Source organism: Anas acuta, chromosome 7 (assembly GCF_963932015.1).
Source record: "Anas acuta chromosome 7, bAnaAcu1.1, whole genome shotgun sequence".
Taxonomy (NCBI): Eukaryota; Metazoa; Chordata; class Aves; order Anseriformes; family Anatidae; genus Anas; species Anas acuta.
In genome coordinates this window covers 26,141,281-26,160,019 of record NC_088985.1, presented here as the reverse complement: position 1 = coordinate 26,160,019, position 18,739 = coordinate 26,141,281, and the positions used below count along the sequence as shown (strand labels likewise).

The 18,739-nt window shown below is 38.6% G+C and overlaps 1 protein-coding gene across 1 annotated transcript in view; it reads right to left on the bottom strand.

Moving 5' to 3' along the window:
* CFAP58 (cilia and flagella associated protein 58) overlaps positions 1 to 18,739 on the bottom strand; it is a 57,045-nt gene that overhangs the window by 12,771 nt on the left and 25,535 nt on the right. Inside the window, exons 12-15 of the mRNA XM_068689251.1 lie at positions 16,320 to 16,460; positions 15,720 to 15,943; positions 13,590 to 13,701; positions 11,138 to 11,242 (exon numbers count right to left, since the gene is read on the bottom strand). Coding sequence (XP_068545352.1) covers positions 11,138 to 11,242; positions 13,590 to 13,701; positions 15,720 to 15,943; positions 16,320 to 16,460 — 582 coding nt within the window. The remainder of the gene's footprint in view (positions 1 to 11,137; positions 11,243 to 13,589; positions 13,702 to 15,719; positions 15,944 to 16,319; positions 16,461 to 18,739) is intronic.

The following is an 18,739-nucleotide window of genomic DNA, read 5'->3' as shown; positions in this document are numbered from 1 at the left end:
ATCAGAGTAGCTCATTTAAACTCAGGGTCTATCCTTTACACTGCAGAAGATGATCAATTAATAATCTGCTTTTCTTCCTTATGTGTGCACAGGAACACACATGGACTTGTATACACACAAAAGGAGAGCGACGTGGTGAGCTGCTCCTCGAGGCCAAGAATTACTGGTGACGCAACATGGATTGATGTGAATTTTCCAGCAACATCCCCAGTGCCTGCAGCTTGACAGTTGGGCTGAAGAGAGCACTAAACAAACCTTGGCTTCCCGTTCTAGTAGAGGTTTTGTCTTAGAGTGTCCTGAGGGAGACTCAGAGGTTGCTATAAATCTTATCAACAAGGAATCTAAATATTCTAAGTGAATATGTCTGCAAGGAAAATGGGGGGAAATATTTTACTGGCCAATAATTATTACATACAGAGCCAAAAGAGCCTCTTCTGCCAATGTATACCATCTGACTTAAAAACTCTGTATTTTAATGTCAGTGTAATAACATGTATTTTAACAACTCAATAGCCAATTTGATTTTAAAAATAACAGGCTTATCAAAAAAGAATTATCAAGGCTGTGCTGCTACTGATTAGCTGCTCCTGCAGGTGGAGGGTTGGGAATGGGATTCCCAGCAGACCCAGCTCCTGCTCTCACTTCGGGCTGATCTGACAAATGACCTCAAAGGGTGATCAGAGAAACTGTCGACCTGCTTCTGCAAATACCTATCTGTAAGTTAGGCACCTACATCTCTTTAATCACCTGCTTGACTTAGATCCTTAGACTTCCCTGAAAGATGAGAGCATTTAGCTTCAAGTCCTTTGGTGTTCTAGAACCGCTACCTCTGAGCAGCTGCCTCAAAGTCAAGCCACCACTTAAACCTACAAATACCCTCCTAACAAGGCAGCAAAGCCTACATACATCTTTCTGACAGGATAGCAGTGGCTCCCTACATACGCCAAGGACCTCAGGGAAGAAAGATTGGTCTCCTGTTACACTTTGGAACCTATTAAGAGATAACAGCACATCTAAGAAATACACATGGCAATTCTGAAATCATGAATGCTTTAATATATGGTTTCCCTCAGTCTCACTGTAATTAGAGCTGACCACTTGTATACTTTGAAGAGATCTTTTTCAGCTCCCCATCTGTTTTAAAAATTCAGAGAAACAGGACTAATGGAGGGTGAAAGACAGAGAGATTCCTAATGTTCATGTAAAGACAACTGCTGCGCCAATGTGTGCCATCCCCTGCTTAAGATTATAGCTAAGACAGGCATAGGAAGACTTGAGCTCGGAGTCCAGAGGATGTGGATCAGCTGGCCAAGTGAAGCAGCCCAGCTGGCAGACAGTCTCCCAGTGCATGGGTTGTGAATGGAGAAACAGAGTTCTTTCTACACCCATGTCCCCATCTCTCCCCTGTTAAGCTACTTTAAATACATATATATTTTTTTAAAGTGACTCTGTCTGCCTGCTGCTAATTGCCCCCAAACCACCTTAGTGCTGCTGCACCATCCTGCACATTTTCCCGACGCTACTACTCACACTTCAGTAAGAATGAAAATAAGTGATCTGAAATAAATTAGGAAAACCTTGTCCGTCCCTGTTTAGTGTATTTTTGGTGTGCATTTCTGTGTGAATATCACACGTGAATGTTGAATGTCTTCTTTTTTGTGTGTGTATGTGTGTGAATATCATACAAAACAATAATCCACCACTGAATGGGACGCTGCATACTGTCCATATCCTGCTGCCAAGGGAGGAGCAGAACACGCTTGCCTCAATGGAAGAACGCCTGCCAAAGGGCACATCTGAAACATACAGATTTGCAGCTGGCTCTGGGCCACAATATATAATATGGGCTTGTGAATGTATTGCTGCACTGCTGTTGCACTCTTCTAGTGTTTTTTCTTGTTTGGCAGCTTCTGGATGGCTAACAGTATCGGCTTGCTAACAGCACTGCTAACTCTGTGCGTAGCAATGTATGCAGTCAGCACAGCGAGTCATTTACTTTCCCTTAACAAGATAACTGTTTGATTAATACACTTTACCCTGAGGTGCACAGCAGATTTATTTCCTTCCCAGATACATGCTGAATACAGGAATGTGGAGTAAACAAGTTTGTTTTCAGTTATTTGTCATTTACTGGAACAATTCCTGAACTTTTTACTCAAGATTTACTCTAGCGAACAATCATTGAAGCTAATGGCAATTCTGTCTGAGTCAGAACTTCAGGAATAGCTCATTTTACAAAATATTTTTAGTTTAATGACACAGGATGTCCACACTTTGGATTTCTAAGTGCAAACCAAATGCAAGGTATTTGAAGAAAATAATTTTGTGATCGCTGTTTTTGCTCTTCTGATGCAGATTACAGATAATAGCGATGTTCCCTACCTTACGGTGTTTGCATGCCCTCCTCATTTCATTGTCTGAATGCTGTTCAACATTTAATGTGCTTGTGCTGTAGCACTGCATCCAGATAGGGCAGTGATCCTCTTATTCTACAAAAGGGTCTGGACACAAAGAGTGGCTACACGAATTGCCAAAGCTCACTAAAACTCCTGGAAGATACACGGAAATGAAACTCAGTCTCCCATGATCCCAAAATTGCCATGCCAGGTAAGCCAATACATCTGCTCTTTGCTGGTCAGAAACAACAGGTCTGGATTACAGCAGCAGCTTAGAAGAGTGGGGGGGGGAAAATCAGAACCACAAACCACTGCATACTTCCAGCCAACAATCTCGCCCATGTATGCTAAAATTCATGGGCTGGCAGTACTTGTATTAAAATGCAGGATACAAATCTATACTTGACATTCATCTATCAAGGATGGTATTTGTGCAATTAAATCAATCTTGTGTGGTGTGGAGGGATGGCATTTGATGACCCACTAAAGCTCTCTTTTTGAACTCAAATTCAAGCAAATATATCAATTCTCCTAAAAACCTTTAAAAAGATATTACATATTCATATCCATTCCCTGCCCATAATCCCTAAGAGATTTTTACTCCACCTGCAACATCCTCATCTTTGTAAATAGCATCTGAAATATTTACTGGTAAAACACCATGAGAGCAGCTAAAATGGCACAGATACCCAGAAGTTATTATTTTGACCAGTTTTCTTCTAATTTCTCAATCACATTTGCACCTTATTTCTGTCCAAAACCCTTCATCATGGGAAATCTGTTTTGTTTGTGAGGGCAATGCTGTGCCACACAGATTCAATAAGAGTTAAACTCTTCCACTAAGGTAATTCTTCACCAAAATTGTCTGGAGTGCTAAGAAATCCGCTTTGATTCTCATTTCCAGTGCCAGATACATTTGCCCTAGCAGATTTATTGGAAAAATACTGTCTTACTGTACAGAGCAGCTGATTATCTTCACCTGATGCTGTTAAACTAATCATCACCTTTCCTCCCTCGTTTCTGAAAGTCCTCTTTAAACAACAGACCCTAAACAACAACAATAAAAAATTTCCCTGGGAAAACTTTATTCTCTTCCATTTGAATTGCAGCGTATGTAGGAGGAGGGAAAGAATGTAAATGTCAGTATGTTTTGAAGAGCAGTTTGTCATGCTGTAAGTTTCTATAGCATAGAACATCTTCTAATTCTAGATGGACTGAGATTAGAAGGGCTAAAATAAACTAATGTGCCAAGGACTATATTCAAAATATTCAGAAATAGAAATCGACTGCCTTCTGAGGAGAGCTGACACAAGAACTGAATATCCCTCAAATCCCTATTTCATTCTTAAGGCTTACACAAAATTGTCAGGTAGATATTAAGACCCTTAAGAGACTTTCACACAGGTGACCCTGTTATCTGTCCTGTTTACAAAACGTGATTATTTTATTACATCAGTACAGGATTGCATATGAACTCATGTATGTTGCACAGAGAATTAACACAGTGATCCTACAGTTTGCTCAGTGTGAATGGTTCACAGAACCCTGCTAGACACACGATTAGCATTTAGGGCAAATGAGAAAGCAAATAAATGAATAAATGAATAAATGGAAAAAGAGTATCAGTGACAATGTAAAAGGCACTAAACAAATTCTATATAGAATTAATATTAGAATATATTCTGTATAGAAAAATCCCCATCAGAATCACTGAAAGACACGTAATCCTCCAAGATAACACCAATACTAAAATACGAAACATTTCCCCTTACAGGCAAAGTTAAAATCCCCAATCAAAACTCTAGTTCATCAATGAATGTCTCACATACAACAAAAGGTATATAAAAGAATGGCACAAGGAAAGAACATGAAAATGTAGTCCTGAAGAGTGACTCGACACACAAAGTACCTCCACGTGTCATCTCACACTGCCTTGGTCACTCCACTTCAAACCAGATTCAAGGCACTGGACTGAAGTTAATTTGAAGGCACTAACACAGTAATCTGTTGTGCTCAAAATGTTGTACTAATAATTAGACATTTGTTACTGGTCAGTCGTTAGAACAGGGTTATAGCCAGAGTTCATGAGAATACTTTATTTTTCATTTGAAAAAAGAACAGATTCTCTTCAGAGTCCAGTTTCTAAATCAAGGCCTTTGACACCCCAGTGCCTAATTTCTACTTGTCCATGCACAGCACTGCATAAATAATTTATTTTTTTCTCTTTGACTCGTACTCAGCTGAAAGCCAAAAAGTAAATCTTGGGCTAGAATCCATGCTGTATTTCTTGTTTCTACATTCTAGCATAAATCCCTTGAAATTCTGGCCACCAACTGAAAACTGAATTGTAAAGTTAAAAGCTACACTCAACAAAGTGCTACGCTCTCCTCCTCCTTAAGATACATAAGGCCCCTTATTTTTTTTAATATATATATAAGGAAAGGACAACTTTTAAGTGTAAGGAACTATCTGATCAATGGTTAAAAGTTTTGCCAGCTTAGTTTTCTCAGTTAGCAGTGTGATTTCTTTGTGCTGACGTGGCTATGCCAGCTGCTAGCTATGCAATTAGATGCAACTGCACTAGCAGGGAAGTCTTCAGTGATTTGAGAGTTGGTACAAGCTAAATCAGAAACGTTAACTTTTTTTTTTTTTTTTTGACAGTAGGAATGGTATTTCTAAGCATAGAAAGGGTCTAAAGCTCAATATACTCAACACTTTAATTGAGGGCTGAGAGAACTGCTAGCTTCAGCCTCAAGATAGGGTGTTAATCCTGTGCTTCCAGAGGAATTCAAATCCTCCAGGAAATAGAAAAGAGTCAAGTCCTAGTAAAATACAAAAAGCCAAAAAGAAAATTTCCCTTGTCATTTTTACATGGAAAAATCCCTTCAAAAGGCTGACTATATATATGAATGATAAAGGAGTACTAAAGAAAGGATTGTATTTCGGCAGTGGATTTTGCATTCACCTGTAAGTTCCAGTGCATACAAAGCTCTCTCCCAAACTACTTCCACTAAAATCTCTCTGAAGGCACAATGACAGAGAAACAATAACAGGCAGGTCAAAAGAGACTCTTTGGGATTCTACAGTCATTAGTTTCCTGAAGTGGACTGCAGTTATTTTTAAGAAAATAGACAATTCTGCCCAAAAAATCATCAACTCAAACAAACTACCCCACATGTAACATCCAAGTAGGTTTTGCTCTCAAATCCAAGTAGAATCTCTACTCAGCACCAGAAGTATATAAATGCCAGTTTTGAGAGGGTAAAGTAAATCTCAGCCATTTGGAAGATGTACAGATAATACCTCAAATAAAACTGAACTGGGCTTTCAGAACACCAAAATAAAGGCAGGTAATAGGAGCATATTCTCCCATTTTCCCTAGCAGGCTGTCTGATGAGAAAATCTCTTACTCAGCATTTGAGCACACTTTGCTGCATTCCATGCTGTATAGAGAAAGCTACACGAAGCACTAGGAGACCAATGAAGAACCTAGCAGAAGCATGCTTTATGAAACTGCCAAGCTAGGGAAAGAAATTATTTTCAAGAGGACTTTTTTTTTTTTTTTTTCAAGAGGTTTTTGTGAGCTGGGCTGAGAAAAAAATGATCTAAGATTGAAAAAACAGTATTTTATATAATAAACGGGCAGAAAAGTTTCTTATGACAAATACATGGAAGCAAATCCTAGAGCTCCTCCTTTTGCTGGAAGAAAACTTCTTTGACTCCAGCAGGTGCCAGCCTGCATAAACTTACATGGCCCCACACTGTTCTAACACATATTTCTTTATGACACCACGCTACCAGCTCTGAGAAAAGATGGTTATGTATCTGTTCAGACACTATAGCAACAAGCACCTCAAATTGGATACAACAGGTCTACTACCAAGTTAGCACAAAAGAAATAAAACATCTGCCTATTTGGAGTGTTTAGCTAGCTATTGTTACTACCGAGTTGAGTCATGTCTTTAATATATTCATTCACACACCACTACAAGCATAGAAATTATTTTAGTCCCGTTTTATTTTACCTGAGGTGAGGCATGCAAAAGCTCAGTAACCTGCCCAAGGTCACAGAGAACACCTCCTCCCTGTATGTTACAGTACCTGAAACAAAACTGATGGTTTATACTGGAGACAGCAGTGCCCCCTCTTCACTTCCCACTCTGTGTCAATGGGACCATCAGTTCTTCGGAGGGTTTGGAGCTTGGCTAAAATTTTGGCTCAGTACAAGGGCACGTGGATGTTATCTGGCTGTAATCTGAGTCAGATACATGAGCTAATCATGCCTTTTGCCCTTGCACTCTTTGAAACTATGATCTCAAGATGCTAATGGCCTGGAAGCATCACATCCTAACTATTCAGTCCTGATCCTTGATTGTTGACAACTTAAGACAACTTAAAATAACAATGATTAACAAATATATAAGAACAACACTCTCAGTACTACAGGCTTTAATGAAACACAGGTGGCAGGATTTTATATGAATCACTGGAGTATGTACAGCCACCTTCTTTCCCTCCTTGCTTTTGTCTCCCTCCCCCCTCCACAGATAATATTGGTTGCACATGTCTCTTTTACATTTATGACCAATCTTCTGAGATGACTGACAACTGAGGTAGCTGACATATAATGCGAATCTTCCCACAGTTATCCATTCTGAGACATGCAGCTGAATAAAATTCCACTCAGTCAGACATAAAATCAAATTAGAGGAGTTCACTCTGAAGAGAAAGAACTAAATTTGAAACAAATAAAGCAATGCATAATTCACTTGCAATGGGATCATTTTGTAAAACCACATTAATCATAATCATAGCGAGGTAATATGGATACACTGTGTACATTGTGTGCTTACCACACATCACTGTTCATTATGCAGCTGTGCTTCAGTCACATAGGGGACTTACCCCACATATAACGTGGGTGAGTATCTTTTTTGTTTGTGTGTGTGTGTGTGTGTGTATGTGTTCAGGATTTGTCAACAGAGCCCTTCTGCTTATTAATAATTATACCTTATGGCGATATGGCACATTTTGCTCACACCACATGCATTCACAAAGACCTTCACCCATCACTGAAATCCCTGGGTTAACACGCAACATATTTCTCCACGAAGCACTGCAGTATTATTCATTGGTTTAGAAAAGAATCAAAAAATGCTGTACCTTTTAACTGCACAAATTCAGGTGGAAGGCAATGACACAAACATGGAAGCTGGCTAACCCTGAAGTAGCGTTTTTGATGTTTGGCAAAAATGCTGTCGGGTATTTATTGACCATAAGTATTTAAGACCTCAGTTTGGGATCTGATTTTTAAGACAGCATTTTTCATCTGCACAGCAGCTCACAGCTGTGATAATACCCCAAGTTAAAGGAGAAAGTACAAGCGACTGCTTTGCATCTACTCTGCAAAGTCTCAGGATGTCCCCCTTTATCTGATGTATAAGAGCTGATAGGTTAAAAGCTAATTAATTGAATAATTTCTAAAACATGAGAAATATTTCTACACTTCTATTAAAGTGTTCAACTTGGAAAAGTCATTCTAAAATAAACATTCATCATGCTGCATATTCAATCTCTCTCAGTAAATGTCTGATGAAAGGTTAAGAAAGATATTTTTTATGGGATTTTAGAGTCAAGCTGGCTTCTTCCTGGACTAGAGTACTGTCAGCAATCAGAATTGCCTGACTTAAATGCAGCGAATCATTCTTTTAATCACATAGTATGGATTGTAGCATGATTTTACAGCTACATCATTTTTAAAAGAACTAGCAGGTGAGAAATACTGAAAAAGCTAACTAAAAAGGATATGATCAAACACGTATCAGGAGCAGGTAAGATAAGTAGATGTTTTTTCTATATGATTCCATATACTGTGATCCTTCATTAACAAAAATTTCCATTCTTATTTCCAGCTCATCCTAAAAGATTGTTCCCTGTATAAACCTGCTTTTATTTATGAAAAAAAAAAAGGATCAGTCAGAAGACAGAGGTATAGTGCATACAATACAAATGGAATTATTTTTTCTTATACAAACATTATGGCTCTGCATGAGGATGCAGCAAGGTGAATACCCTACAAATCAAACTGCAGGTTGCTGACACTGGGCTCAGCCATTTGCAGACGTGGGTTATTTCTAGATTCCAAAGGTGTCTTTAACATTCAATATCCGATCCACTTAGCTTTTTCCACACCATTTTATTACTACACTTTGATGTAAGGGAATTTAAGTTTCATAATATGCACATGCAGAAATCAAAGACAGAGACGCTCACAAGCTTCACTTACAGCAAATATCCTATTTGCCAGCATGATGGCTGCACACACCTCAAAAGTATTACAGATAGCAAACAGGAGATTGAGATCATTTTAAAGCAGATACACGTAATGGCTATGCCCTTGTACAGGGCAAAATGTGGATGCGGATGACTGGGAGAGAGGAGGTATGACTTATGGAAGCAAAGACAACCTCCTAAGTTTGTATCCCTAAGCTCCTACAGTCTCTGACTCTGAATACAGGGAAGAGTATGCTAACTGGGAACAGGTCAAGCCTTCAGCAATTTCTCCACTGCTGCACATAAGAAGAGACTGAACTGAACTGAGCTGACTACCTGGAAAGACTTATAATAGAAATTCTATTCCATTTTGATGCAAAGATTTGGCCCACAACCATTACAGTTCCAGTGCTGTGGTCATTAGATTATGTCACTTGTATATAGGAAAAGCAGTTCAGAGGACAATAAAATGACTTGTCTGAGGTTATCCAGCCACTTAGCAGAAGAAGCTCAGGCAGTACACTCAACTTCAGAGCCCTCCACTACAGACCTGTTAAGCAGGACATACAGCCCTCTGAGGAAATCTGCTGGGGAATGTCCTCCATCTCTGGTTACCTCTCCTTGCTATGAAAGATCTCTATTTCAGTCTTAGTGTTCGATTCAAAAACACTGTGGCAAACCAGAAAAGAACTAAGAATTGTTTATGGTGAACATCCGATCATAACTCGGAGCATGGCATTTTTGGCCTTTTCTTTGCCATCAGTCTCATGGAAGAAGACCATTTCAGCATTCCTGCACAGGAAATTGATGCCTGAATTAAGGACACAAAGGATCCCATTAACAATTCTAGATATGACGCTTAAATATCATATAGACAAACTCTGACTTAAATCTAGGAAAACAATAAAAAGCAGAGTTTCTGTAGAAGGGACTGCTGCATAGATGGAAAGATTCTGCCAGTGGCTGCTATAGTAACATAGGCTCAAATGCCTATTACTTCAAACATTTTCTTGGGCAGACAACTTAGTAACTCTATAACTCAGTTTTTTTACTTTTAACTAGAGATAATAGCTAAATGGGAGCACACTAAGGATAAGGCAGGATAAGCAACAGAGTACATAAAAATCTCACAGAGAGATTTGAGTTTGTCTATGGGTACAGCACAGCAAATTTGAAGCTATTTTACTCCATTTTTTTAAGCTAACAAACTATCTTACTGACACCATTTCAGCACTAGGTAATAAAGATCACATTTTTCAAGCAAAGGCATAACACTATACTTTACCTTAAAATGAAATTGCAGATCTAGTTTTTCTACAAAACAAAGGAGAAAGAGGGAGGCCAAACACTGTCTTGATAACATCTGCTGAGCTTCGTCGCAAGACAGAAGGACCTTCAGGTTACATTCTACTAGCCAGTGAGTGATGCCCAATATAGGTATCAAGACTGTTAGGGTATTTAAAACCACGATGTTCAAATCGTATGTACAGCTAGCAATATATAGCTATGCCTAAAGCTGCCAGACAGAAGGAGACAAATTTCTCAGTCTGACATCTACAGTCGAAGCCCAAAGACAGTCTTTTTTATTGTATTTGATTGTTTTGGCAAGTTCAACACAAAGTCAAACATGGCCCAGAGAAGAACATACCTAAACATGTTCTCTTCCAGAGAAGAGCAATGAAGCTGGAAAAGGGACTAGAAAACAAGGCATATGAGGAGTGGCTGATGCAACTGGGGTCATTTAGTGTGCAGAAGAGGAGGCTGAGGGGAAACCTTATTGCTCTCTACAACTTCCTGAAAGAAGGTTGCAGTGAGGTTGGTGTCGGTCTCTTTTCTCAGGTGACAAGTGACGGAATGTGAGGAAATGGCCTCAGGTTGTATCAGGAGATGTTTAGGTTGTTAGAGTTGCCACCCCTGGAGAGACTTAAGAGACATGTGGATGTGGTGCTTAGGGACGTGTTTTAGTGGCGTTATTCAGTAGTTGGACTTGATAATCTTATTGGTCTTTTTCCAACCTAAATGATTCTGTGACTCTAAACCACACAAACTCTGCAGGATTCCTTCTGCTAAACAACAAACTAAGCACAAATGGAATTAAAACAGGAATTTTTCTTCACAAATCCTGGTCATAACAGACATGGTAAAAAGGACAAAAAAAAACTTTCAGAAAAATATAACACTGATTTGAAAGACTAATGTACAACATGAATAAACTAAAGCAAACCTTTAATTTTATTTTCCAGCATTATCCAGGTATCAGTAACCAGAACATAAAAATTAACTAATCAGATGTTATTTCTTCGCTTTCAGTGAGTCAGTGCTGCCATCTAAAGATATTTAAGGGGCATGCAAAAGAAATTCAAAGCCATGCATACAACTAACATTCTGGAAACGTATCTAAGCAGGCAGATAATGCAGGCTAAGTAAATATGTTAATGAGATACAACTACCTATGTATGTTGCAGTACCTGCAGGAGCAATTCTTTCTCTATCACTTCGCCTGTCTTGCTGATAAGCTGCTTCTGTAGCCTCTGTATTTTCTGGATCAGCTCATAGGTACTTGGGTCACTGGCCTAGATGAGAGCAAAGCAGTATCAAAAATTATACGTTATAACAAGTTCATGTTTCTCTCTTGCAAATTAAAACCACAATATTTAAGTGTCCAAAAGTGACAAATATAAAATGAGATGCAGAGGGGAATGAGGGACTGAATTGTTTGTTTTTAAGGGCACGTATTCAAGGAGTCCTGAACCTAGAATCTCTGCGTCTTGAAAACCTCACGTTTAATAGCATTAACCTTATGAATCCTTCTAAAACATCCAACATACATAGGAGTCCTTCAAAACTTAACACCAAAGACAATGGATTGGCAGAACCATGCAGCAGGGAAGAAAGAGGAGGCTAGTTTAGGTTTTAGGCAGAAGCTGAAACTGACCCCTAAAATAAATAGAGCAGTGCAAATACTTTCCACTGTTTTAAAAACTTCAAAGTGGGATTTTAGGAGAGGAAGACTTTTCTCTTGAACAAAAGAAAAAAAAATCTGCAATATAGTCTTTTGAAACAGGTTGAAAAGTTAAAAATAAATTATGGGGGTATATTCACAAACTACTATGAGGCTTTAAGGTGACTGCATTTGTGGCATCTCATTCTTCAATGGAATTAAGCACTTAAAAAGATGACAGATCGTTGCCAGTACACCGCTGTTTTCTGTCTACATAGCCTGTAAAGACAAGGAGCAAGCATACATCTCTCTACCCTTCTTCCATTTTCATTCTTTTGTCACAGATTGCATCTGGAGGAATCTCTAAGGAGAAAACAATTCTGTGGGGAGCAGCTAGCAAAGCTTACGTTTCCATCTCTCTGTATCTTATTGGATCCTTTACTGTCTATTGAAGATTAAATTCTGACTGAAGCTTTTCCCCACTTGGGGGATTCACAACACATCCCTCCCACATGGTCCTTCCTTTCACATGTGGTTTCTCTGGTGGACCATAATGATTAAACACACTGTAGTAAAGGTTCCAATGATTATCCACACTCTGCATCTTTGCTTGTATTTATAAGGACCTTGGTATCTCATGACTCTTTATCCTCTATCAGATTTTATCTAAATTGACTAATCAGTTCAAGTGTAACTGGGACACACTGACACAGATATGCATGCAGCACTCACAACCCCACAACATTTCCTGAGAAACCTGGCTAAAAAGCAGTTCAGTCCCCATGGCCCACTCAGTCCTTGATTCTTCTATAGCGCTGCCCAAACATGGTGCTAATTTGTGACAATTGTAGTGCTGTGAGGGTATTTGTTCATTAGGAACTGAACCAAAACCCCATCAGAATTATTTCATATGGACTTTGCCATCTGGTGGCCTTTCTGTGTTCCAAATACAAACCAGTGACCTAGAATGGAAAGACATCATTTCCCATTATCGGTTTCTTCATACATTCTTTCCTCCACCACCAGATGTTTCCACTGGCCTGACTTCCCTTTGTTATGTGGAGCTACGAGAGATTGTACCTAGATGTCTTTAACATCCTGCATTTTATCTCCCTTCTATGTGAAAAGCTAATCAGACTGTTCAGTTTTAAGCTCTGCATGGAAAGAACAGAAATTAACTATTACACTAGTAAGCACAGCCAAAATATTCAGCTCTGTTTCTGTAGGGACTAGCATGTTACCACTCGTTATTAGAGCAGCTAAGCAACCCAGGCTGGCATCAGATCAGAGATCCATGCAACAGAGAAATCTCAGCTGGCTCTGACTTACTTTGAAAAAATGAAGTAATGCCAACTGATGTTCATATATTTGGTCTATGCTTGACAGATTTATTATTTTTCCCCTTCATTTGGCAGGTTCAAATAGTGTGAAAATTTAGATTTGCTGTTTACATAACAGCTGACCTGACATTACCCAGAATGGCTATCTTTGAAACTCCACCACCGTTTATGTGGAGGCCTCTTCCTTTTTTCACAGATGTGATTTACCTTCTGACTTCATGTCTGTCTGTTCCCAGTCCACCTGTTCTATGATCCTTTCTAATCCTGCCTTTCTTTCCACATAAATCTACCTAACTGGTGAGAGTAGGATTATACCTTTCCCCTATCATCCTCTTTCACTTCATCCATGTTAAGGAATCACCTCCTTGTAAATTCACCTTATGCATTCTTATTCCCTTTAGCATTTTACTGGCTCTTTACAAATCCCTCTGCAATTTTTTATTGAGAAAACGACACAAAAATAACACTGATTGCATTGTGCGAGGGAATCATTCAGCAGTTAACTGTTCCATTGGTACTATGGAAATTTCAGCCTGCCTGCCCTTCCACATAATTTGCATAACAGTAAAGTAAATAGGCTTTGTGCTGTGTCACTGATTTGGAAATGCGGGCTTTGGGAACTTGATGCTGAGACATCACCTCTAATTTTCTCCATCTGTGAACATTCAAGGGATTCTCCAGTTCTTCTTCCAGAACTTTGCACCGAGTTTGTTCTCTTAATAGCTCCTTCCGCATGTGATGAACCTCCTGTCTTAAGATGAGAATAAAACAAACAAACAAAAAATCACACCAAGACCCAAACAATGTGCCCAAGGTATTAATACAAACATTAACAAACCATTCTTCCATGCTCTTCAGCACTGGCAAAGTGGCTCTTGTGAGTAACACCAATAACATCATACAGGTGGTCCCATAAGATAACACAGGTAGAACACTTCATTCGTGTTAGTAAGAATGACTCAAAAAAGGGACTTTTCATCAGTTCCTGGGAAATCTAGTTCACAGCCTTGTGGATCTCATCGCCCAATTTTTTCCGTGTACATTAAGGCTAGAATGGCAGTTAATTCATAATTCATCTGGAGTAACCTACAAATCACAGTTATGGTGTCATACCCAGTTACCTCTGTACTGAATCTGACAGCTGGTATTTGAAAGAAGGTTTTAAAACTACATGGCTCACACAATCCAGTAAATAAAGCATAATGTATGGCCTAACTATGATGGACACTGTTCTTTAGAGAACCCAAGTTTGATTTCTCTTTCTACCTCTCGTCAAGGGACTCCAGAGGTGATTTGCTGCTGAATATAAAATTAATTTAGCACTCCAAAGATGCTTTGACAACTAAGGTCCCCATGCTGGGGTCAGGGAGTGAAGGAGCAGGAAAACCAAGACACATTCTGCAAGGGTCCAACCCTTATGACTTTGGTGGGTGTATCCTGTGGTTTCCTCCAGGGGAATGGATCACCATGTGCCTACTCCCTCACTGAGTATTTCCCTGCCAACATTAGTGCTAAATGTAGCTCACTAGACAGAAAAAGACCTGTTTTTTTAAACTGTGGGGTTGGACAAGGTTATTGAAAAGGAAAAAAAAAATCTCCAATTGGCAAATCAAGGAAGCTAATTAGCAGCACAAGTGATAAATGGACTCTTTCAACAGACAGCTTTCATGATAATTTTGGACTTCATTAAAATATGTGATTGATCCACCTCTCCATCCAAGAACTGATCCAACCATCACAGCATGCATTGCTCTATACTTCAATACCTTTACGGAGTTTCAATACAGTAATAGGCTATCAGCTGAATGCATTTGGGCAGCAAAATCAAATCCTATCCCTGTCTGCAGAAAGTCAATGAAAACTGCAGTTGTTACGTGTGTTGTGCCCACTTCTTTTTTATCTTACACCAAATCAAACTGGCATAATTAAACTGGAGTCAATGGGACTAACCACAGACTGAAGTTAATTTGCTCCAGTAAAAGCCATGGATTTATACTGATAAAGGTAAGCTAAAGATCTCACCCAAAACTGTGATAGCAACAGAGAATAGTATAATGGTTATCTGCAGTCTCTCATAGCTGTTTCTCCTTACAAACCATGACCAGTTCTACAGAAAAATCACAATCATTTCCTGTCAGCAAAGAATACACCTCAGGTTTGGAAGGGTTAAAAAAAGAAGGGAAGAATTAAGCCAGAGTAGGGGGAGATAAATTAGACTGGGGCTATTAAACTTCTGTTTTAAAGAAACACAACCTTCAATGAAAATTTAACTAAATCTTTCTCTCAGAGCAAGTCTACATATAAATCTGGAAGGAAAGAGCTCTGAAAATGTGTAGGGGTTTGTTATAAATATGTCAAGTGTTCCCCATCCACTGTGGATTGCCTAATAAAAAGCAGTTCCACTAATTTGGGCCCAAGGTACCACTAAGTAGCTCACTGAACTATGAACACCTTTTCTGCTGCTGTCTGTCAAGTTTATTCTGTAGGCAGTAATTCACAATACAAGGTGAAATGTGGAAGCTATTTCAGCTTTGGCAAAGATGTCTTTTTTCCTCCTTTCCTCCATCTTATACTTTAATTTTCTTCATCACTGATTAGTTGCTTTGTGAATTTAATCCACTGTGTTTGAGGTCAAACCAAATAATCCCGTTCTCCAAGGTATAATGTTTGTTGAAACAAATCTCTACCATACATAAAAGAAATTTTCTGTCTCAAACACAGAATCATGAATGCAGTCGCTATGGAAATGTATTCAACCAGTTTTTCTACCTGAGCTCCTCCACATTAGCCACACTTTTGCCAAGTATTCCTTTCTCACGCCGAAGTTTTTTGATCTCCAGCTTGAGAAGCCGGATGTCTTCCGTTCTCTGTCGGTACTGGGCCTCACCCTTGTTTAAGATGGACTGCTGGATTTTGATCTTCTCATAGAGCAGAGCCACCTCATCATTGCGCCGAACAAGCTGGGACCCTAGGATATCTCTCTCATTGATAACCTAAGGACACAGAGCAAAGCAATAATCTTAATTAAAGTTCCTCAGTACAATCCTAAAGCATTGTGACTACATTTTCATCAGCGAAAATCACTTGCATTAAGAGGTTTCACTGTTATTAGTGAAAAAAACAATAGCAAAGCCTAGTAACTTCTGCTATAAGGGTTCAGACTCCTGAAAAATGTAAACTACAATGTAATAATGTAGTATAATGTAATCTACACTCATTTCAGTATCTTAATATTTTTATTTCAATGACACTACGATGCTTTAGTAGTACCACTTTTACCATAGCTGCGAATCATAAACTTAAAAATGCATTGGACAACCAAGGGAACAGAACAAAGTGTGTTTGAAAAGCCAAATGTGAGATTCCTACCCGCTCATACTCCTTCTTCTGCCTCAGCCTCTCAGCATCAGCCTCAGCAATAATTTTTAGGAGTTTTCTCTCTTCTGCCTCCTGATTTTCTATAAAGTGCTTGGTCTCCAGAGCCTGTTTTTTCATCTTAAGAAGTTCTGCCTGGTGGAGTCAAAGAATATAGGTAAACTGTGCTTAGTAACAACTTTCCATTATATACCTGAGATTAAGAGTTAGTATTTGAACAGAATCTCATACATTCACTTCATTTCCTGAGAGGTACATATTTTGTTAGTTTTTGAGAATAAATCATCAAGACAAGCAAGCATGAAGACTGTAAAGAAAAGTTGTAAACAGTATTTGAATATTGTTATAGACAATAGATATTTAGAAGGATTTTTATCTATAATAATGGCTCAAGATGTAATTCAGAGCAATTTCATTTTGTTTTTTGTTTGTTTTTGTTTTTAATAGGTAATATTTGGAGGGTGTTTGTTTTTTTTTCAATTGAATTGTTATTCTGTTATGAAAATCTAGCAGACCTAAATTCAAAGTAAGGCTGGGATATAAGAAAGGATAGCTCACCCTGTTAGAAAGGGCAACTATTTACATTATCTAATATAAATCGGCATCTACCCAGGACAGGCTTCAGACTGGAATAACAGAACTGGTGGAGAAGATGGCAATCAGGCATGGAAAAGCAAAATTAAAGAGTCTTAGCATTTTTTAGTGGAAGTGTAGATGAGAAATACTGGGAAGGATTCCCCTAAGCAAAAGAGAAGTAATGCATTGTTACAGTGGCTGCATACCACTGACATAAATACTGAAAATTAACCAATATCCTTCTGTCATGAACTCTGTAATTCGAGACATGTACGTAGAGAAAGAGTAATAAGGTCTTCTTGGATTATTAGAAATTTATAGGATTACTAGGCAATTACATATAGGAAAGTTGGAACCAGCTGACTACAGTCCCTTTTCACAAATATGAAAACTTTCAAGCCTTGACTAAAAGACTTTGCCACAGCTCTGACCCTCATAATGATGACGTTCAAGCTGCCTTTTCAGAAAGAACATCATTGAACGCTGAAAGAATGAGGCTGTGATGAAGGCTGCACCTGCAAAAACATTGATTTAAGACAGAAACAACAGTTCCATCGTCATAATAAAATAGCTTGTTCAATTCTTATTTTCTTTAATAAAATACTCATTTTCCCATATGTGCAACACTCACATCTCTCTTACTTAGTGTTGGATGTTCATCAGAATCCATCAACCGAACAAAAATGCACGCCACTTCATACTGAAATGCAATCAAGAGTGTGCAAAAGCTGTCTACGAATGTAAAACTGCTCATGCATTTCACATTGCTAGATAATATTTTTTTAATATATCAACGTTCTATGTTCTCCTTATGTCACAAAATATATGAGTTGTAAACAAGGAGTGGCAGTAGATGTTAGCAGCAAACAATTCATAGGAACAAATCTCCTCACTGGAATGCACAAAGCTAAAATAAATCTGAACTACCTTGCACAGTAAAGAACATAAATACTTTAAGTCACACACAGGCCCCACAAACTAATAGGACTTTCACTGAGATTAAATATGCTGAAGACTACAGAATCAGGGTCTGTGCACATTAGTTAAAAGAAAAAGAAATGAATAAACACAGTACAAGCAGAAAAAGTGGCAGGTCTGAAACTGCTATAAATGAGCACAGCTCATTTGAGGTTGGTTCGGAGAGTCTGCAAAAACTGAAGAACAGTCAGCAAGAAAGATGAATTTATATGGGACCTGTGCCAACATCTCAAACAAAATTCAAACTAAATCCCTGTTTAGGTTCTGAAACACTACAGTAAGTGAACAGGTTTTTGTATTTGTTCTAGAGGTGGGAGGAAAATACAGATTTTAGAAAAGGTGTAACTGGGGCTGGAGAAAGAATGCTGAAAACAATAATAATAATAACTGTAAGTAGAAAGTTTCACGTTCAGATTTCGAGAAAATGCTCAAAAAAAAGAGACAAGCGTGATCATGTAAAAAGCATACATAAGCCTCCACCAGCTCAAATCTGGAGGGCCATACTTATTATAGCTTTCAGATACATATTTGTCAACACTTGGATGTTTTGCCAAAACTGTCTGATCTGCAAGCCTGTAGGAATGCCAACTGAAACCAAACGATGGCATTGTACTGGCTTTAAGGGAGCTTGGATCAGGTGTCCCATGTTTCATTTACCATGATTACACATTTTTAAGACCTTTATGACAGCTGAGCTAAGCATAAGTCCAATGTCTGTATAATTTTGTTCCTGTGAATCTCACTACTCCATGCTTTAGTGCATTCTTTAAACTGATTTCTGGGGAACAGCTTGCTTCCTTCACATCAGTACAAACAGGACAAATTGAAGCTGGCTTGCTACACAAATAATTGGGTTCTTT